The 22,702-nt window shown below is 45.9% G+C and overlaps 1 protein-coding gene across 1 annotated transcript; it reads right to left on the bottom strand.

Annotated features, from left to right (window-relative positions):
• Positions 1 to 13,962: 13,962 nt before the first annotated feature.
• Positions 13,963 to 17,936, bottom strand: LOC123045651 (galactose mutarotase). Its single transcript, XM_044468792.1, has 6 exons — positions 17,418 to 17,936; positions 17,073 to 17,331; positions 16,922 to 16,971; positions 15,867 to 15,990; positions 15,657 to 15,764; positions 13,963 to 14,775 (listed from the first exon to the last, which is right to left on the bottom strand). The coding sequence occupies exons 2-6, from the start codon at positions 17,263 to 17,265 to the stop codon at positions 14,132 to 14,134; spliced, it is 1,119 nt and encodes a 372-aa protein (XP_044324727.1). The 5' UTR covers positions 17,266 to 17,331; positions 17,418 to 17,936; the 3' UTR covers positions 13,963 to 14,131.
• Between the last annotated feature and the right edge of the window lie 4,766 nt (positions 17,937 to 22,702).

Raw genomic sequence — 22,702 nt, 5'->3', positions numbered from 1 at the left:
ATGCTTCTGAGGAGGCAGAGGTGGAATCTGAAGCTGAGTCCGAATCTGGCGTTGCAAGTCTGGCTCTAGCCACAGCCTACGTTGCCAAGTCCATCTTCAACACTGAAGACAATGACTCCCACACCAACGCTGATGATGACAAGGACGATCCTGCTCCCACCTACTGCTTCATGGCACGGTGTGCCAAGGTAAAATCGCGTGATGCTTACTTTCAAACATCAAGTGAAGATGACTCTGATTGTGAATCTAAACCCAGCTAGAAAACACTTGCTAAAATTGCTAGTGAACAACAAAGGGCTATGGAACATACTCAAAAACTGTTAGACAAAAGCGATGACCTGTTGGACGCGGAAATGACACGTTCACAGTCCTTAGTTGAAGACATAAAAAATCTTCATGCTAAGTATCAAGAACTTGAAAGTCTTCATGAGACGCTCTCAACCACTTATGAAAAGCTCTCCTATGATTATCTTCAAAGGAAGCAAGAGCTTGAGAAACTGAAAGCGACTCATGAAGATCTTCAAAAAGAGAATGAGTCATTTCGCGCTCAACAGATCAGTCCCGCTCAAGATGAATTTGAACCACCATGTCTAAAATGCATTGAGCATGATAACGCTGCTTCTGTTGCTGAATGTTCCACTGCTGCTACTGTTGCTCTGTCTTCAACTTCTGACGTGGTAACTAACCCCTCATCTAAGGATACCACTACTATTGCTGATGAAAATGCTAGATTGAAGACATTGCTTGAAACAGGGATGTAAAAAAGTCTGAAAGGGCATCAGACACTTTGTGATGTCCTCAAAAAGCAGATTCTGAACTGAAACCCTAGGAAAGAGGGTGTTGGGTTCGAGAGGAAAATGAATGCTGATGGTTCCTACTGGAAGCCTGAGCAGTATCCCAAAACCACATGGGTTGCTGCAAAGGAACCTTCAGTGGATCCATCCACTTTATCTGGATTTACCTGTGCTAATCCAATTATCATTGATGAATCCTTTGATGCAAACTATAAACTGTTCAAAAATCAGAATGGTGAAGTGTTTGCCAGGTATATTGGTACTAACTGCAGGAATGGACCGCCAATGAAGAAGATCTGGGTTCTCAAAAGCTGTCTTGAGAATCTTCCAGTGAATGTCATCATGACACCACCAGGGAAGAAGACAAACACCAGACCAAAGGCATCATATGGTCCAACGGCTTCATACGAACACAGGACTCACTTGAGTGACCCTAACGCCAATGTTTTGTAGGGAAATCATACTCAGACTCATGAATATGAGCATGTGTCTTCAAACCGCTATGTTCATAGAACTAAGAACTTTTCTGCTTATTCACATGAGTATCATTCATCTCCTGCAAGGCTATTTGCTAGGGCTTCAAAGCCGAAATTCTCAGATGCTGCACTTAGACTCATTGCTTCTAAGCCACCCCTGAAAATGTGGGTGGTGAAGAAGAATTAACTCTCTTTTGCAGAATGTGGTATCCAGCCAGCAATCAAAGGCGTCCGATATAATTGCTGGGGACCTAAAACACAAAGGGACGCATGATAAAATGACTTACTATTTATTCCACATATGAATCGCTTACCTGTCATACTGTGTGCTAACTTTGGTCTAAGCTGTGATAATCCTAGTGTGCATCAAATGCTTATGCTTCACAACATACCTTGTGAAGCCTATCCTCCTAACTGCACTGTAGGGAATGTCACCAAAAGCTTCAGAATGGATTATTGACAGTGGACGCACTAATCATATGACTGGTGATCGAAGTCTTCTCATGGACTCAACCTTACGTCCATCCGACAAGAGTCAAATCACATTTGCTGACACTGGTAAAGGCAAGGTATTGGGTCTAGGTAGAGTTGCAATCCCAAAGGATCAACACATGGATAAAGTGATGATTGTTGAATCCCTTGGATTCAACTTAATGTCTGTCTCAATGCTTTGTGACTTAAACATGATTGTGATATTTGGAAAATATCGTTGCCTTGTACTAATGGAATCTGACAAGTCTCTAGTCTTTGAAGGGTATAGGAAAGGTGATCTATACATGGTAGATTTCTCAGCAGGTCCACAGCTTGCCGTATGTCTTCTTGTAAAAGCTTTAGAATGATGGCTCTGGCATCGAAGGCTAGGGCATGCTGGCATGAGGAACTTACACACTCTCGTCAAGAAAAAGCATGTCATAGGCATCGAAGGTGTCAAGTTCAAGAAAGATCATTTGTGTGGTGCTTGCGAAGCTGGGAAGATGACGAGGGCCAAGCACCCCTCAAAGACAATCATGACGACATCTCAACCCTTTGAGCTGTTGCACATGGACTTATTTGGCCCTACTCACTACTCCACCCTCACAACAACGGCGTGTCTCTATGGCTTCATCATTGTTGATGACTAGTCAAGATACACATGGGTGCACATAATTCTCTACAAGACTGAAGTACAAGATGTCTTCAGACGATTCGCCAATCGAGCAATGAATAACTATGGCGTCAAGATCAAGCATATCATAAGTGATAACGGCACTGAATTCAAGAACACCCGCCTTGATCTTTATCTGGATACAATGGGAATCACTCATGAATTTTCTGCTCCTTACACACCTCAGCAAAATGGCATTGTTGAGCGCAAGAACAGAACCCTCATTGAGATGGCTCGAACAATGCTCAACGAGTACAAGACACCAAGAAAGTTCTGGCCTGAAGCTATTGATACAGCTTGTCACATCATCAACCGTGTCTACATCCATAAGCTTCTGGGCAAAACATCCTATGAGCTCCTTACTGGCAAGAAGCCAAATGTCAGCTACTTCAGAGTCTTTGGTGATAGATGCTGGATCAAGGATCCCCATCACAAGTCAAAATTTGAACCCAAAGCTCACGAAGGCTTCATGCTTGGCTATGGAAAGGATTCACACTCCTACAGAGTCTTCAACCTCTTCCACTACAAAATCGTTGAAACAGTGGATGTGCGATTTGATGAAGCCAATGGTTCACAACGAGAGCTCCTGCCAAGCACACTAGATGAAGCTCCTTCCAGTGAATTTATCAAGCTGATGGGAACTGGTGAAATCATGCCCTCTGAAGCACAGCCTGAAGAGGAACTTATTAGTTTTGCACCAAACCAACCTGAAGACAATGCTCAGACCGAAGACAATCCTCCCAATGATGACAATGATCAGCATGAGCAAGGTTTTCGTCCAGTTCATCCTCGTGTTGCAAATGAAGTACAAATCGAGAAGATAATTGATAGCATCAATGCGCCTGGTCCGCTTACTCGCTCAAGAGCAACACAGTTAGCAAACTTCTGTGGGCACTTTTCAATTGTGTCAATATCAGAACCCAAGAAAGTTGCTGAAGCTTTTATGGAACCTGAATGGATTCAAGCCATGCAAGAAGAACTTCAACAGTTCAAGCTGAATAATGTTTGGGAACTTGTCAAGCGACCTGACCCTCGCAAGCATAACATTATTGGAAAGAAATGGATATATCGAAACAAGCAAGATGAGCATGGTCAAGTCATCAGAAACAAAGCACGTCTTGTGGCTCAAGGATATACTCAAGTTGAAGGAATTGACTTCGATGAAACATTTGCTCCTGTTGCTAGGCTTGAAGCTATTCGCATACTGCTAGCCTATGCTAATCATCACAACATCTTGCTATATCAAATGGATGTGAAGAGTGCATTTCTCAATGGAAAGATTGAAGAAGAAGTATATGTCGCTCAACCACCTGGCTTTGAAGATCCAAGACATCCTGATATGGTGTACAAGCTAAACAAAGCATTGTATGGCCTCAAACAAGCTCCTCGTGCATGGTATGATACGATCAAAGACTTCCTGAAGAGCAAAGGTTTCAAACCAGGATCCCTCGATCCCACACTCTTCACGAAGACATATGATGGCGAACTGTTTGTGTGCCAAATATATGTGGATGACATTATCTTCGGCTACACCAACCAGAAATATAGTGATGAGTTTGGATACATGATGCAAGAGCAATATCAGATGTCCATGATGGGAGAACTGAAGTTCTTCCTTGGTCTTCAAATTCGTCAGCAAAGCAATGGCATCTTCATATCTCAAGAAAAATACCTCAAAGATTGTCTGAAGAAGTTTGGAATGGAAGACTGCAAAGGTTATACGACGCCAATGCCAGCCAAACACCACCTTGGTCCCGACGACAATGGTAAAGAGTTCGATCAAAAGGTATACCGCTCCATGATTGGTTCTTTACTTTATCTATGTGCATCTAGGCCAGATATTATGCTTAGTGTTTGCATGTGTGCTCGATTCCAAGCGGCACCAAAGGAATCGCATCACTTAGCTGTGAAGCAAATTCTTAGATATTTGGCTTACACCCCAACACTCAGATTATGGTATCCCAAGGGCTCAAAATTTGAGTTGGTTGGATTCTCGGATGCTGATTATGCTGGTGACAAGGTGGATCGCAAGTCTACATCAGGCACATGTCATTTTCTTGGTCGATCACTTGTCTGTTGGTCTTCAAAGAAGCAGAATTGTGTATCTCTCTCAACTGCTGAATCTGAATACATTGTTGCTGTATCCTGTTGTGCTCAGCTTCTATGGATGAAGCAAACTCTCAAGGACTATGGCATCAACCTAAAACAAGTACCTCTCTTCTGTGACAACGAGAGTGCCATCAAGATAGCCAACAATCCATTCCAACACTCGAATATAAATCACATTGAAATTCGTCATCACTTTCTCAGAGATCATGTCATGAAGAAAGATATCGATATCATTCACGTCAACACTGAAGAGCAACTTGCAGATATCTTCACAAAGCCCTTGGATGAGAAAAGGTTTTGCAATTTACGGTGTGAGCTAAATATCTTGGAATCCTCTAATGTCCTGTGATCAGGCACACATCCTAACACTTATGCATGTTGATGACTTAGATGTGCAACACACAAAGTAATGTATATCTTCAATCAATGAAGATTTACACTCTGAGTGTGAATACATTAACATGGAATTTGACTTCGGAGCGCCACGATAATTGTGCGCCGTGTCTAGGTCTAATACTTCCTATACGGTGGGTAACGCCACCACCAAATTTCTCTGTTTGAAGTGTTTCACTCATGGCGTTACTTTTGCAAAGACTTCGCATTTGGTTTGTCTTCAGTTTCAACTTATCTTCATGATTTTCTGTGCTATGATGATTTGATTGCATATATATATATACTAGTGTTCTGTCCTCTACAACATTCACTTATAGCTATGTCTTCAAGTTGAATCTTTTGAACTAAGTGAATGTGATCGGACCCTAACCTCTCTGTGCTTTCTATCTCAAACTCTATCTGTCCAAATCATATGCATTCTATTGAAACTGTCGAATGTCTTCTCTGCGTCCTAGTCTGCAGAAGACACAGAGACAAACATCAAGTCCTATTTAAATGATTCATCTTTATTGTCGATATCCGGAGAAGTCGGAACAACTCTCTGACATGCCTGGCGGGCGTGGGAACGTGGGACAACTCTGAGTATGTTGCATGCTTGCCACGTGTCCCACGGATGTGAATAGACAGGGGCACCTACGTAATTGCGCAGTGCCGCACACCTACTTATAAATACGTGTCCCCTGCGGTCAAGAAAACCTTCTTCCACCTCTCCACCTCGTCAAAACCCTAGCGCCACCGCTAGCTCTCGATGACGCCGGTGATGAAGCGCTTAGCTTCCGCGACTTCTCCGACGCCGTCCTCACGCCGGCCGCGGACATCGTCCTCTCCGCCGTCACCGTAGGTGTCCTCCGTCGCCAAGTTAGGGCACGGTGGGCTGAACTGCTCGGTCTCCTATTCATCCCATCTAGCAGTTCTTCGTGCGGTAATTATAACTCTATTTTTACCACCTTTTTTATCGTCATAGATTCATCCTATTTACCGAAAGTGGTTTCTACCTACTCAATGTTAGATCTATTCTGTCTGCATCTCATAATGCCTAGTCTATTCACTTAGATTTCCTATCTAGTTTGATTCCTCACTTGTACTTATTCACGGATTGGTACAAATCTGGAACCAACTCACCTCACATAAGTGAATGTCTTCGCATCATGAGGTCAATGTCTTCAAACTAATTTATCTTCAAAATCTTCTGAGAATGCATATGACCTCTTCCCCTTCCCTCGCATCTCTAATGCTGTCACAGGTACATGTCCGTGGGAGAATCCCTTGGTTCTCATAGTCTTCATTCGTTTGCAGAATACTTACAACATCATATCAATTCTCCTGAAGCCAGTTCCTGCTTGACCAGCAAGCGAAAGTCTCTGAAGCCTTTGAACATATTGAAGCCATTCAGTTTGAAGTTCACGGCTGCAGAAAAATCAGCAAGGAAGGGTGGCAGACAGCGCCGAGAAGGAACATCCAAAGATCTGCCTGATGACCTAGCAGAGCTCTACAAGACAGATCCTGAAGAGACATATCATCAGCGCAAGACACGAATCCAATGGATTCGACGCTATTGGGCTGAAGAGTGGTTCAAGTACAACTTCGTAACCAAGGAATATGCAGAGAAGAATGCAATCAAGAGTCCTTGGGGCGATATTCTCTATCGAGGTCTTCAACCCAAGAACAGAGCTGAAGATATCCCACAAGATTTCTATCCTTGCATGGTCCATGGACCACAGCCTGAAGAAGCCGACCCTTCATCATTGCTCTGGTGTCGTGACGACAATCTCTTCAAGCACAACTTCCAGTTTGCTAAGGCTTCAGCAAAGGAAAACAAGAAGTCATGGGGATTAGACTTCAATCCTGGCCCCTCTGCTCCCCGTGATGATGGCACACGTGAAGCTGAAGAAAATAGAATTGGCCCCTTTGCAAACCTTGATGGCCTCATGTCCTACATCTTGGTACAAGGTGCCAAAGTGGATCATTCTGACAATGATGCTGATTCTGATGAAGCCCCAGCTCCTCCAACAAGGCCGCAGAAGCCAAAGAAGATTAAGGCTTCATCATCAGCTGCACCTCCAAAAGCTTCTCGTGTGAAGCCACTGGCCACTGCACCTCCTGAAGCCAGTGTGCAGTCTGAAGATCAATCCCGCATCTCCAAGAAGACGGGGAAGAAAAAGCAACTTGTCAGGCATACTGATCAAGCCTTGACTCCTGCCGCCATTCTGTGTGAAGAACCCATTGATCTGTCAAGTGATGAAGATCTTGCTGATGATGCCCTTGAGCAACTGATAAAGAGCAAGGAAGAAGAAGAAATCTTCAACAACTTGCCTCTCTTTGACGTGGCAATCATCCATAACTTCATTGATGAGTGGTTCGACACCCCCAATCAAAGCTTTGAAGATTTGCAGCTTCCATTGGCCTCAGTGTCTCTTCCAATGGCGCCATTGCTTCTGAGCTGGCTCTTGCTCAGCGCATCATTGAGATGAAGAACAAAATTGATTATGAGAAGGCTCAATTCAAGAAGCATGTGGCGAAGCTCAATGTTCAAGACGTCAGAAACTTCAAGGTCATGCTGCATGAGCTTAAAGAAGCTTTTCTGAAGAAGCGCCAAGAAGCTCAAGGCTCTCGTGAGCGCATGTAGAGATTGGCTCATAAGTGTGTGCTTGCCTACAATCAGGCTGAGAAGCGCAAGTCACTTGGTCGTCCTGGCATCGACCCCAGGATGGCTGCAAAGAAAAAGAAGAAGCTTCCTGCTGACCAGCCTGCACCTTCAAGCCAAGAAGCCCCTCGCATTATCTTCCCAAGTAGCATGACTGACTCGAAGCCAAAGGTCACCACAACCGCTTCTGAACAGAAGAAGACGAGGGCTACCGAGGCTGAAGCCAGAAAGAGGAAGAATACTGAAGCATCTGATGCCGCTCCCTCCAAGAAGAAGTGCAAGACCAAGAAGAATCGGGCTGCTCCCACAGAGCCCCTTGTTGTTGAACCCATCTCAGTGGTTTGTCCTGCATCTGCATCCCAAGAACTTCGCATGACTGTTCATGAGCCTGCTTCCACAGAGGCTCCTGAAGCTGAAGATATACCAGCAGCTGAACCCACCGCTGCTGAAGACATTGGTCATGATGACAATGTTGAAGATGATGAAGTTCTTCCTCAGATCGAATATAATGTGGTATCATCGCATGTTCGTACGAACAGCGAAATCATCAGCATTGGTCGTCCTCTGATGCCAATTTCTCAGGATGCATCGTGGGCTGATCACCCACGGCAACAAGACTCCCCAAGTACTCCCCAACAACAAAAAACCACACCATCCGTACAAGTTGAAGAGGATGAGGACCTGCCCACTCCATTTCCAAAGGTGTCGCCTGTACTACAAAGGCTTCGCAAAGGACCAAGGCCTCAAGTCCCTCTGTCGAGCGTTCCAGAAGGAGAAGTGCAACGCCAACCTGTTGCACGTCAAGTATTTTCTGAACCCACTCCAACTATGAATGTCTCCATGTCTGAAGCCCAAGCTGCTGAAGACATTCCGGATGCATCAGCCGAAGAGAATCAAGAAGACGTACGTGTCCCTACTCCCCCAGTTATTGAAGAAGCTGCTCCTGATGTGAACGTGCCAGTGCCCGACCCTCCTGTTCATCAAGAGGAGGTTGAAAATGTTGAAGCTGCCACCACCAACGACAATGAAGCCGATGACGTTGTCATGGCTGACGCTAATGTGGAGCTTGAACCAACCAGTGTGCCTGAAGCTAATGAGGCCACTGCACCTGAAGCTAATGAAGCACCTGCTCCTGAAGCACCTGTTGTGCAGCCTGAAGCCTCAGCTACTGCCATTGCTCCTGTTCCGCCACCAAGGCCCTATACAATCGAGCAAGTATACAACCATGGCGAGCTAATCACAGTAAGATGGCTCATTCTGGTCCCTCCGCCTATTGTCTCTGGTCCTCAATTTGACTATCACATTGATCATAGGCCTCAGGTCCAGAAGCCCAAGCCAAGACTGCCAAGGTTTCTAGGTACTGCAAACTCACCAGGGTCTTTCAATGCAAATGGCTTCAAGAGTCACAACACATTCTTTGACAACTCAAAGAACCCCTACACGAAGCCAAGAATATCATCAGATCGGTTCTGGAGTCATCAGCAGCGAAGCTATTACTCCTGTGTTCTGTATGATCAAGGGCGCATTTTCCCTCATATGCGCCTCGACACTGAAGCCATTACTGGACTGCCCTGCTTAGAAGAAGCACTTGACTGCTTTCGTGATGCTGGGCTGCTCAATTTTGTCACAAATAAAGAACACTGGAATGAAGAGCTATTGCTTCAATTCTATGCTACTCTACACATTCACGGCTATAACTGAGATACGAAGACATGGGTTCTCGAGTGGATGACAGGAAATGTTCATCATGAAGCCAAAGCTCTCGACATCATTGAGCTTACAGGCCTATCCACTCCAGGAGAACTCTATGAACCTGGTTGTCAAAATCACTGCAATGCTCTGGAAAGCATCTTCCATAAGCCTGAACCCAATATGAGTCAGGTATTGAGCATGATGAAGCCTTTGCCACGTGATGCTGAATATCCAAAGGAGTTCTTTGTTGATGACCTTGAGTATCTGTCGCGCACCATATATCACATCATCAGGTGGACTCTATGGCCTATCAAAGGACATTCATCAGCTGCAAAACTCGAAGGAGCCATGAAGACATTGGTCTTCTACATTCTCAATGGCATCAGCTTCAATGCGCAAGATTTCTTCATCAGGCAACTTGCTGCTTCTGGATCTGATATGTTTGGTCTGAAGTTTTATGCTCCATGGGTCATGCGGCTCATGAAGCGACACTTATCTATCAACTATCAACCATCTGCTCGCAATCATGTGATCTTCCTACCAGAGGTTGATATGTCAGTTGAAGCCATATATTCTGACCCTGCCAAGAAGCCTCTTTGTCTTCAGAATGCCGAGCACCAAAGCTTCACTCAACCCATTGAAGGTGTTCAAGCAGCAACATGAGTCTATCCATTGGCCGAAAATACTCGTCTGCCTCATCGAGCACCTACTGAAGCCACTGAAAGCACCATTGCACAAAGGCCTCGGAAGCGTTCTCGCGTTCTCAATGACCGAGAACTTCTTGTGGCCCTTCACCAGAAACAGGATAAACATCACTTTTGGCTCAAAAGACAGATGCAAAGCCTCTTGGTGGATGTCAATCGCATTCGTAACCTTGCCACCAAGAATGCCTTTGTTGCTCATGAAACTTGCCGGTGATCATGGAAGAGCTTGACCCTGCTTAGTGCGGAAGCAGATCTTCAAGACGATGGCTTCAATGAAAGATTCCAGTTTGACTCCACTCCTCCACGGACTGCTGTCCTACGTCGCACTCCATCTCTTGAAGACTCTGAATATTCTTCCTCCGCGGCAATTGTCAATGCCAGAGTGATCGATGATGAAGATGATGCTACTTCACCACCTCCTACAACTGCACGCATCGACGCTGCACCAAGTTCGTCTGCACCACCAACCAACGACGATAACCCTGCTGCTTCACCTACTCATGAGGACGAGTAGATGCTCTATGTCTTCAAACCTTTTTGGTCCTTACTGACAAAAGGGGGAGAAGCGTATGAGTTGACAGTCTTCAAGCGGGTTCATATGGGCGGTTGCATTTTTTTTGCCTAAGTGCTTACAACTCTTGCCTTTGATACACTTCGTTCTTTGAGTTGTAACACTTAAACTTGATGGTCGTCTGCTACTTATTTGCTTTACTGTGATGCGATGATAACTTCCGCACTTAGATCATCCTGCAGACGTCCATTTTTCATTATGCATGTCATCCTATTTGCTATATCATTTCATGCATGATGAATTATCTTCATAAGTTGAAGTGGATCTCCACAAGTACAACCTGCCATGTGCATTTGCATTCCAAAAGCAAAATTACTTATATGCACATCTTCAGGGGGAGTCGTTGCTACTTATGAAGACAATTCCTATCCTTTACAATTTCACATACTTTATCCCCGTTGAAAACTTCAACCAGTTTGTCATCAATCACCAAAAAGGGGGAGATTGTAAGTGCATCTAGTGCCACCCCTAGTTGGTTTTGGAGTATTGACAACAAAGTTGGTTGAGGGACTAATGCATTTGTGAGAATTGCAGGATAACGCAGGTAGTGTCCCTCATTGATTCGGTTTACCTACCGGAGATGACCCCTAAAAATGTATGAAGACATTGAAGACAATGGTGGTATGAGAAGATATTAATATTGAAGACTATGACATGAGAAGACATTGCATGAAGACTATGGAGCGCGAAGACTGTGTGGTTTCGTTGTTTCCTTTTCTTCTTTGTTGAGTCATAGGAACCACCGTACTGTTAAGTGGGGTCCAAGTGAACTAAGTCAGAGTGACTGAAGTGATGCTCAACCCAAATCCTATGTCTTCGAGCGAAGACAATGAGAGCAAATCTTATCCAGAGCTAGATGAGTCAGCTTTGCTTGTAGCCCAAGTAAAGTTGCCGCGTGTGTTTGAAATCTGACCGTTGGAACACGTGTTAGTTCCTTAGTGACCCAGGGTCATTTCGGACAAATCAGGTAGGGTTGCCTTGTGGCTATAAATAGCCCACCCCCTACACCATAAATTGGTGGCTGCTCAGAGTTAGTTTACGGCTTTTGTCGTTTTGAGAGCAACCCACCTCGAAGCCTTTGAGAGAGAAATCCTTGCGAGGACAAAGCCCAAACACCAAGAGCCAAAGAGTGTTAGGCATCACTGAAGCCTTTCTGTCTGTGTGACCTGAAGACTTATTACACTTGAGGACTGTGTATCCTCCAGCCGGTTAGGCGTCGCGTTCTGAGCATCCAAGAGTCATTGTGGATTGCCGGGTGAACGAAGTCTGTGAAGGTTTGGAAGTCTACCTTGAAGACTTACCAGAGTGATTGGGCGAGGACTAAGTGTCCTTAGCTCAAGGGGAATAAGGTGAAGACACGGTCTTCTGAGTTGAATCTCAGCCTCCCTAACCAGACGTACAGTTGTCACAGCAACTGGAACTGGTCCAACAAATCATGTGTCTTCAACAAGTGACTAGTTCTATCTCTTCCCTCCTTTACTTTGAGTTTGTCTTCGTGAAGTCATTGCCTATCTGTCTTATCTGTTTGACTTCATTGCTTGACTACTATTGTTGATTGGCTTCATACTATCTTCCATCCCGATCCTACTACCTAGCTGCTATTAGTCTTCGTACATTAACGCTATTGCATACTTGACTATGGCTTGCTTGTTGTAGTTTATCTTCCGCTGCATATCAACTAGGTCATTTCTATTGTTTCTCTTCGAAACTTCCACGTTTTGAAGACTTTGATAAAAATCGCCTATTCACCCCCCTCTAGTCGATAACTAGCACTTTCAATTGTATATGAGTTTGTCATATGATTCTTCCGAAGAAGAATTGGATATGGAAGAGGAGAAGGATCTTGCGATGATCCTAGCTATGCACATCAATAAAAATCGAAGCACGATGGTTCGGTTATGGGTTGGCAGAAAATTTAGAGGGATAGGATTGATGCCCACAACAGATTGATCAGGCACTATTTTGCGGATAATCCCGTGTGCCTCGATTCGTACTTCCGGCGCAGGTTTTGGATGAGCACCGAGTTGTTCAGGCGCATTGCAGAGAAACTAGCGAGCCATGATCGGTTTTTTCAACAAAGGAGAAATGCCGCCGGAGAGCTCGGGTATAGCACCTTTCAGAAGGTGACAACCACTTTGCGTATGTTGGCATACAGTATCCCCGTTGATCTAGTTGATGATCACTTGGCAATGGGTGAGAGTCAAGCCATCATGTGTGTCAAGCGCTTCGCAGTCGGAATTGTGCAAGTGTTGGCCAGGAGTATTTGAGATCTCCCAATGCTGAAGACGCCGCAAGGCTATTGGAGATGAACAAAGCTCGCGGCTTCCCATGTATGCTTGGCTCAATAGATTGCATGCATTGAAGTTGGAAGAATTGTCCTAAGGCATGGCATGGCCAATTCCATGGCCAAAAAAAGGGTTCCAATATAATCCTTGAAGTGGTGGCCATCAACGGACTTGGATTTGGCATGCTTTTTTTTGGAATGCCTGGATCTTTGAATGACATCAACGACGTTAATCGGTCACCACTAATGAATAAGATTGCAAATGGTGACTGCCACCGGTGCAGTTTGTAGCAAATGGCCGTACATATAACTATGGCTACTATCTTGCAGATGGCATCTATACAAAGAGGCAAACATTTGTGGAGCCGTTGAAAAAACCGCAAGGTAAGAAAAATCTTGATTTCCACAATGCTCAGACGGCGGCTAGAAAAAATGTGGAGAGAGTTTTTGGGATTTTGCAAGCCCAATTTGCTATTGTGAGAGGACCGGTTAGATTTTGATATCAAAAGATGCTTTGGTACATCATGCACACTTGTGTGATCATGCACAACATTATCATCGAGAATGAGCGTGGTCAAGATGTAGATTAATCTCATTATGAGCTCTTGGGACCTCCCCTGCGAGTGCGGCGGAGGGCTGCCAGGGTGGCCCGTTTTGTTGCCTCTTATCATTCCATTCGACGTGCCGAAACGCATGATGATCTTCAGAAGGATCTCATCGAGGAGTGGTGGTCATGGTGGCCGACAAAGAGCATCATATTTGTGCGTTTGATATTGTATTGTTAAACTATTTGTTGTATTGAAAGATAAACTATTTCTTTGAGTTGTAATAATGAAATTGAACTATTTATTGTTGATTTATTTTGTTTGTGTTTGATCTTCTTGGTTGTGTTTATAGTGCATATGTTGTTTGTGCGAGAGCGCGCGCATAGTATTTTTGCAGCACCTGCTAGAGCTACTCGCGCGAGCTAAATTTTACAGCAGCCGCTGGAGCCAGCGCTCCGCGTCGCGCAAAAACAGACGATCGGCGCGTTGCAACCGATTTTTTAACGTTGTGCGGCTGTTGGAGATGCTTTTACTGCACGTGGACTGGCCTATAACCGGCGTTGAGGACGGTTTGGGATATGTCGACGCACCCGTACACGAGGGGCATCCCATAAATTTCTCAGTTTTCAGTGCAAAAATAGCCTTGTACCCGAGAGTATTATTGCTGATCTTCCTACCAAGTACCGACACCAAAAGAGTCAGAACATCAGGAGACCGGTCACTCGACTGAAGGTGCCTAAACAGCGGTGCCCATCCTTGGGTCGACCAGCTCTAGCTAGAAGGAGAACTTGAACACCATGTCATGCTTGTACGCCGCCTGGCCAGGCCTCACAATCTGCGACGGGAAGTCGGGGTGGTTCACGGCGTCGGGGAACCCCTGCGTCTCGAGGCACAGCGCGCCGTACTGCCCGTACGTCTTGCCGCCCTTCCCCTTGACGTCCTGGAGGAAGTTGCCGGTGTAGAACTGCACCCCGGGCTGGTCCGCCCACAGCTCCAGCGCGCGCCCGGACGCGCCGTCCCGGACGGCCGCCACCTTGCGCAGCGCGCGCGCGTCCCCGTCGACCACGTAGTTGATGTCGTAGCCGTAGATGGTGCTGCCGTTGCTGCTGCCGCCCACGACCTGGCGGAGGTGCTCGCGCACGGAGGTCGGCGCCAGGAGGTCATAGGGCGTGCCGGCCACGGGCGCCAGCTGCCCCGTGGGGATGAGCGTCGCGTCCACGGGCGTGTACCGGGACGCGAAGAGCTGGACCGTGTTGCCCAGGACGTCGCCGCTGCCCTCCCCGCCCAGGTTCCAGTACGTGTGCTGCGCCAGGTTCACCGGGGTGGCCTTGTCCAGCGCCGTCGCGTTCATGCGCACGCTCAGCACGTACGGGCTCGACAGCTCGTACGTCACGTACACGTCCAGGGCCCCGGGAAACCCTGTAATTCAGAGACAAAACTGTACTCAATTGCACCGCGCATGCACTTTGTAGAGGAGAAAAAACATTTGCAACTATTTTCTTTTTCTTTACTAGACTAGATTCTCAGCGTGCACGATGCCATTCAGCCGTTAAGATTTTTTTTTTTTTTAGAAAAGGAGGAGGACCCCCGGCCTCTGCATCTGAACAATGCATACGACCACTTTATTAATTATTCTCACAAAACCTTACAAAGTCATACGACAGTAAAACCGTCAAGATGGTTATCTTGGACTGTTGTGTTAGATAGCAAAAAGGGAGGGGGAAAGGAAGCACCCAACCGAGCAAGATAATCAATCATGTCAAGTGGATGATACACATACAGGACCACATGAACGCATCATGGTGTGGGCACTGCTACTTGATAGATGATCTTGGGCGGATATTTGCCTCGGCCAGTTTTTTTTTTCATTTTAAAAGTGGAAGAATGTTTTTCAGGTATGCAAAAATTGAAAATTTGCTAGACCCAAGTCGATTCTTCATACCAGAAAGTACTGTTTCTATTCTTAGGAAACCTAGCTTGCATCCTGTGCTCTGGATCTTGTGAAATGTGAGTTTCACTGCTACTCTTCATGATGAGACCTAATTATCTATACTGTAAAAGTTTGAAATTCTAGGTTTGTTTTGGTTACTACTGTCCACTACTCCTACTACATTAGATCATGGCTGATGTTTCAGCTCTTAAACTCCCATATGAGTACAACACACAAGGTCAGTGGTCAAATATGCAGTAGCAGTGATCCAGATTTTCTTCAGATTTGCTGAATAGTACTACTTGAAAGTGACCGATATTTCAAGATAAGGAAAACAAAGAAGTAGAAATTTAGACTAAATAACCGCTACCTTGCTCTCCGTCGAAGCTATGATAGTACAGCGTGATGTGTGGGGAGTCACCACCACTGACATATTCCTTCACCGTCCATATAACTTTGCTGAAGCCCCTATGACCGCCTGAGCAGGAGCAAGATAAATAAATAACTTGATTGCTTGTATACATACCTACCATGAGTTTGTTTCACAGAACAACATATCTAAACTGTGGAGCATAAATACCATGAAGTGCGTTCTTGCCATCGTTGGCATATAGGTGGTAGACTTTTCCATCGAGCACGAAGCGCGCCTTGGCCACCCTGTTGGCTACTCGTCCAACAAGCGCTCCAAAGTAACTGGATCCGTTCTGAATGGCAAAGATTCGTCAGAAAACCACTTGAGTAAGGTGTTAAGATTTACCCTTTGAGTTTGAGGAGATGATCGGCTACAATTAATCACTCTGAACTGTCATTCTCTGGGTTTTTCATAAAACTTTTCCTTTCCGGGATTGCATGCAGATATTTCCCTTTTGAAAACGATGGATGTAACTTTTTCAACAACTTGCTTGGCTGGCTTCGTGTGACTAAATTGTAACCTTATTTGACATGGAGAAGTGAAGCTTGCCCCAAAGACACTTGATTGAATTTTTTTAAAGAAAAACTAAAAGTGGAGGATAAGTTAATGGTGATCAAGACCGGCATCACATGGTGAGGTTGTCGCTTGTCCTTTGCGTGGTCATACGCTATTTTCACGGGTAACATGGCCACCGGCGTAGCTCATAGAATGGCGTCCAGCTAATCGCTTTACATGTTTTGTTATGTAACTTTGCCACACCGGTGTCGTCCACGCAAGTGAGGCGTGGCGATTGCAACATAACTTAGTGCGCGGATTGTTTAGTACGGAGTACCATGTCTTCAAAGTTGGACCAGCTTGTGTGGAAAATTTTAACTCATGCTGAAGCCGGCGATTCGGGTTGTGAATGAGTTGATGAGCTTGATATGTGAAATCGGAATGATTTGACACCTGACAGCAATTTATGGGATGTTTCAATCACCAATTAAGTCCATTGCCGTTTCGAAATGAAACATAATACTAATATGTAATTAAGCTGAGATTGCCGCATGCTCTGTACGTTACGCTGTTCTACAATCTTACATCAATCTAGGATGCGAAAGCTGAAGAATTCACAAGTTGTGGCAGAGGCAGAGGATACAGTGCTCTCCAGAAAACAGAGTAGAGATGCATACAATCACTAAAGAAGAGTGGGTTTATGAGAAGGATCAAGTGTATGAACTTACAACATATTCAGCGATGGTGTCATAGCCAAGGACAACATCGCCCAAATTCCCTGGCAGAGAGAAAGAAAAGCTCAGGCAGAATTCCTAATGGCGGTCACAAAAGCATCGGAAGATCCAAGAAGATGAACCAAAGCGAGATCCCAAGACATACCTTTGGAATCCGGAAAGACGACGGACGTGACGGTGGCGCCCCAGTTGGTGACCTTGGCAGAGAAATCTCCCATGCTGAGCTCGTAGACGCCGACCATCTTCCTCCCCGCCGCATTGGCGCCGGGGGCCAAGGACGCGAGGCACACCGCCGCGAGAAGAGGAACAAGCAGCAGCAGCAGCGGTGCTCTAGCCATTGCTGCTGGCTAGGCTAGCCTTGTGAGAGGAAGACGAAGAGAGGAGGGGCCAGTTGCTCGGGGAGACTGGATGGGTCGTGGGCGGATATGTGGTCAGTCAGACGGACATATAAAGCGCAGCGCAGGGATGTGATGGTGGCGTGGTGACAAACCTGAAGTGTCTGTTTCCCCCCTCGGTTTCTGCTCCCGAGGCCCCGTAGAAATGTCACGGCTTTGTCTTTGTCCTGTGCTCCGCGTGCGCCTCCCTCCCTTGTCCCCTGGCGAGACTCGCTCCTCTCGCCGTGCCCGTCCAGCGCTGGTGTGTGAACGGCGAGCCGGAATATTTGGATGCTCTCCGCCTCTATGATTACTCACGAATTGGCACTTGAACGTGTACACTGACCGGCATCGTATTTGTTTGTTGCATACGCAGAGTGGTGCACGTTACGTAACGACGGTGGGATTATTGATGCGGAGAGCAAGGAGATGCATCGTGGCGAATGGGTCGTGCGATCGCATCCGCTGGCTGCAGCGCCGTGGGGCAAGGGTAATCAGCCCCGCGACGGCGGGCCCGGGAGAATGGATTTCTCACTTGAGAGTGATACGGTGCAGCGTCTTCTCGGGGACGATTCGCCTCCAATCAGCGCCTCAAGTGGGATCTCAAAAAAAAAAAATCAGCGCCTCAAGTAGTACGTTTGTCTCTTTGGTAACGTAGCAGCAACAAGTCCTCAAGCACGCATTTGATAGCTTGTATTCCCCTAAATCACGTATGCAGGGGAGGGGAACGCGGCGCGGAGCTCATGCGAGCATGAAAATGGCGTGAGCTTGCGTGCATCCCCGAAAATCCTCAAGCACGCATTTGATAGCTTGTATTCCCCTAAATCACGTATGCAGGGGAGGGGAACGCGGCGCGGAGCTCATGCGAGCATGAAAATGGCGTGAGCTTGCGTGCATCCCCGAAAATCGGCGGGAGGTGATGATGTTATGTATCTAGGGTAGGGTCATGGACCTATTTAGGATACCATAATCAAGGACATCCTTAGACGAAGCTACCTTCCAGTCGATCAGGAGAGGCTCCACTCGACCAAGAGAGACTCCACTCGACCGGCTAGAAGACACTCGACCATGAAGACTCACTCGACCATCAGAAATTCAGGATCTACTCTGTATCCAAACGGTCTGTAATTAAGTAGTCTCAATGGTCATGGTGACACTTTATGTAGGGCGTTACCAGTAACGTCCGGCCTTAATGTACTTTAACCCTCTACTACGTGGGTAGGCTGGGGTCCTGGCGTCCTCTATATAAGCCACCCCCCTCCACTGGTAGAAGGGTTCGCACCCATCTAATCCTTATACACATAAACCAGACGACCGCCTCTGGGCCCCGAGACTGTCACGCCCAATATGCGACCCTATCCAAAAGAAACTCGAAGGTCCCACCAAGGATAGACCTGCATATTGGAACGCTTTTGGAAGGTGGATATCATTACATCAACATTACATAATAGATGGGGATACATACATAAGGCATACAATGCCACACGAATACAACATCACAATACATCAGAGCATCATCCGACTACGGATGAAACACAAACAGAAACTCAAACGACATCCACCCTGCTAGCCCAGGCTGCCGACCTGGAACCTATCCCTGATCGAAGAAGCAAAAGAAGAACTCAACGCAAGCAAGCATCGCTCTCGCGTCATGATCATCGAAACCTGTACCTGCAACTGTTGTTGTAGTAATCTGTGAGCCACGAGGACTCAGCAATCCCATTACCATGGGTATCAAGACTAGCAAAGCTTAATAGGAAAGGAAGGGGTAAAGTGGTGAGTCTGCAGCAGCGACTAAGCATATATGGTGGCTAACATACGCAAATAAGAGCGAGAAGAGAGCAAAAGGAACGGTCGTCAACTAGTAATTATCAAGAAGTGATCCTGAACTCCTACTTACGTCAATCATAACCCAGAAACCGTGTTCACTTTCCGGACTCCGCCGAGAAGAGACCATCACGGCTACACACTCGGTTGATGCGTTTTAATTCGGATCTGGTGTCAAGTTGTCTACAACCAGACATTAACAAATTCCCATCTGCCTATAACCGCAGGCACGGCTTTCGAAAGATTATACCCTGCAGGGGTGTCCCAACTTAGCCCATGACAAGCTCGCGATCAACGAAGGAATAGACCTTCTCCCAGGAAGACCCGATCAGACTCGGAGTCCCGGTTTACAAGACTTTTCGACAATGGTAAAACAAGACCAGCAAAGCCGCCCGATGCGCCGACTATCCCGATAGGAGCTGCACATATCTCGTTCTCAGGGCAACACCGGATGAGACAGGCTACGAGTAAAAGCAGACCTCGAGTTGCCCCGAGGGGGCCCCGTAGGCGGCTCGGTTCGGAAAAACACTTAGACAAGCACTGGCCCCCCGGGGGGGGGGGGGGCTAAAATAAAGATGACCCTCGAGTTGGCCGACCCAAGGGAAAGGGATAGGTGGTGGTGAGGCAAATGGTAAAACCAAGGTTGGGCCTTGCTGGAGGAGTTTTATTCAAAGCGAACTGTCAAGGGGGTCTCATAAATCACCCGACCACGTAAGGAACGCAAAATCCGGGAACATAACATCGGTATGACGGAAACTAGGGCGGCAAGAGTGGAACAAAACACTAGGCATAAGGCCGAGCCTTCCACCCTTTACCAAGTATATAGATGCATTAATAATATAAGAGATATTGTGATATCCCAACCAAAATCCTGTTCACCATGGAGAAATCTTCAACTTCACCTACAACTAGCAACGCTATAAGAGGGGCTGAGCGAAAGCGGTAACATAGCCAAACAGTGGTTTGCATAGGAAGGGTGTCAAAGGTTAGAGGTTCATGGCAATTTGGGATGGCTTGATAAACAGGTAATGGGTAGCGCAGCATAGCGATAGAACGAAGCAACTAGCATAGCAATGATAGTAGTGAGATCCAGGGTAGCGGTCATCTTGCCTGAAATCCCGCAAGAAAGAAGAACGAGTCCATGAAGAAGATGAAGCCACGAAGACGAACCAAGCGTAGACGAACGAATCCTCACGATCGCAACGAAACAGGAACTATCGAAAAGAAGCACACAACATAGTAAACACACCACACATGAACAAGGCATGATGCACAACAAGCATGATGCATGACAAGGCTACATGAAGCTACTTATGGCAAGAGATGATGCAAACAAGAACAACACATCAAGGCAAGTTTAAATGAGGCCGGAAACAACATATAACAATTCCGGTAAGTCCTCATATGCAAATTTCGAAATTGGTCCAGATCTGAATAAACCTTATGTTCAAGTTGTTAAACATCAAGTTAAGACGCACAAAGATGATCTACACAAGATTCTAGTCAAGTTACATATAAAGTTCATTTAATTCAGAGCTACGGCCTAAAAGATATGAGCAAAACAAGATAAACATGGCATTGATGCAAAATGCATACAAACATCAAGCAAACACCTCAAAAACAAGGATGCAACATTATAATATGAAACTATATGCAAAATCAAGCAAGTTTCATATATAGCACACTCAAAACGGAGCAACGGTTCAACACATGCACACTATACAAGTTTAAAGGACAAGCTGTCCAAAACAGCGACTAGGCATATTGCAAGCATCAAAACTATATGCTACAGCACCCCAACATAATAACAAAAGGCATGGACATGATGTACAGGTAAAGCATTACAAAACATGAACACTTAACTATCTTTAGAAATCACTAGAACATGCTCAAATACGCATGGTAAGATTGCAAGTTATAACAATTCAGACTTTGCAGAAAATAACATCACGATACAATGTTTAGAGCTATCAAACAACATGTTACAGGAACTTATAAAAGCAAACAAAGGCATGGCATGATTCTACTCAAAGCATAGATCAAAAGACCCTTACTGACCATAAGCCAAAAAGGATCAGAAAATATGATGGCACCCACGTAAAAATAGCAAGTTATTAAACAGATTCATACATGGCAGGAACATAATTATGAAGGCATGTAGATGAGCTTGTGCAACTCACTACAGAGCAATACATGGCATGGCAAGGCACCCAACAGTAAGAAGGCATGTTTGTGAAGCTAAGCATGGCAAGATCAAGGTCATAGGATGCATGGATCACTAGCAAAACACATGGGAACAAGTGAACTTAATGTAAACAGGCTGACAGCAACATTATGAAGCAACTTTGGAGCAAGATATGAACAATCTACAGCAATCTATAGATGCAACCAGGGCCATGGATGGATAGAGCAAGACATGTAGATCAAAACATGTTTATAGAACATCTCTAGATTATGCATTGAATGATAAGTAGCAACATGTTTATATAGCATCACGAAATAACAAATTCAGTCTAGCAAAACAGCAACATCATGAACACTACTTAACAAGCTCGATTCACTCACCACAAGTCATTGCATGACAAGTTAAGAATAGCATCATCAAGAAGACATGTTTGTGTAACCAACCAAGTCAAGAACAAGTCCATAGCATGCAAGGATCAACTATAGCAAACTTGGCCAAATTGAATAACAAGTAAACAATCTGCCAGGAAACATTTTGAAGCAAAAGTAGAGCACTCAAATGACATGCTAGACTACTCCATAATTGCAACAAAAGGCATGAATGGATAGATAACAACCATATGTTCAAAACATCCTTACTGAAGTATCTCAAAATATGCATGGATCTCTCTGTAGCATCAAGTTTACATGGCATCGAAATAACAGCAGAACAGGGACTAAAATCAGCAACATCACGATGCCTAGTTTGCATGCTTGTGCTAGTCACCACATTGATCACAAAAATGCATGGCATACACCACTATAAAGAAGACATGGCATAGTTCAAGACACATGAAGACATCAACCTCATAGGATGCACGCATCAATCACGGCAAAAATGACAAAAGAGCTCGTTCTGATAACAGACAACAGAAAACATTATGAAGCACTCTTACAACAATGATTCAGGCATCCATATGACCTCAAATGAATATGATGCAATGGAATGAAATGATGTACTCGTCGAGACGAACAATTTGACATATTACACGCATGAAACGAAGCTACAGATGCAGAGATACGACAGGTCAAACATGGCATGATATTAACTGAAATCTGGGGACTTGGACGATTTTCAGAGGGGGAAGGTCAACCTGCGGGCATGGATTTCAAAGCGGCGCGGATCTCGCCGGAGATCGGCCGGAGAAGTCGGGGACGGGGCCGGGGAGGCCGGGATGAGGCGGATCTGGCCGGAGGGAGGCCGAGGCGGCGGGGTCCGGCCGGAGACGGGAGCCGGCGAGGGGCGGAGGCGAGCGGACGCCATGGCCGCGGTGGAGCTCCGGCGAGAAGCTCCCGGGCGGCGCGGAGGCGACGACCGGGGAGGCGCGGCCGGGCGCGGAGTGGCGCCGAC

Source organism: Triticum aestivum, chromosome 2B (genome assembly GCF_018294505.1).
Source record: "Triticum aestivum cultivar Chinese Spring chromosome 2B, IWGSC CS RefSeq v2.1, whole genome shotgun sequence".
NCBI classification, from domain to species: domain Eukaryota; kingdom Viridiplantae; phylum Streptophyta; class Magnoliopsida; order Poales; family Poaceae; genus Triticum; species Triticum aestivum.
Note: the sequence above shows the minus strand (reverse complement) of the source record. Positions and strands in the feature narration are given on the sequence as shown.

Coding starts and splice junctions, on each gene's coding strand:
- LOC123045651 (XM_044468792.1), bottom strand. CDS start 17,265: ATGGCTAGAGCACCGCTGCTGCTGCTGCTTGTTCCTCTTCTCGCGGCG. Junction 16,972..17,072: donor CGTCTTTCCGGATTCCAAAG/GTATGTCTTGGG, acceptor TCTCTCTGCCAG/GGAATTTGGGCGATGTTGTC. Junction 15,765..15,866: donor TGGCAAGAACGCACTTCATG/GTATTTATGCTC, acceptor GCTCCTGCTCAG/GCGGTCATAGGGGCTTCAGC.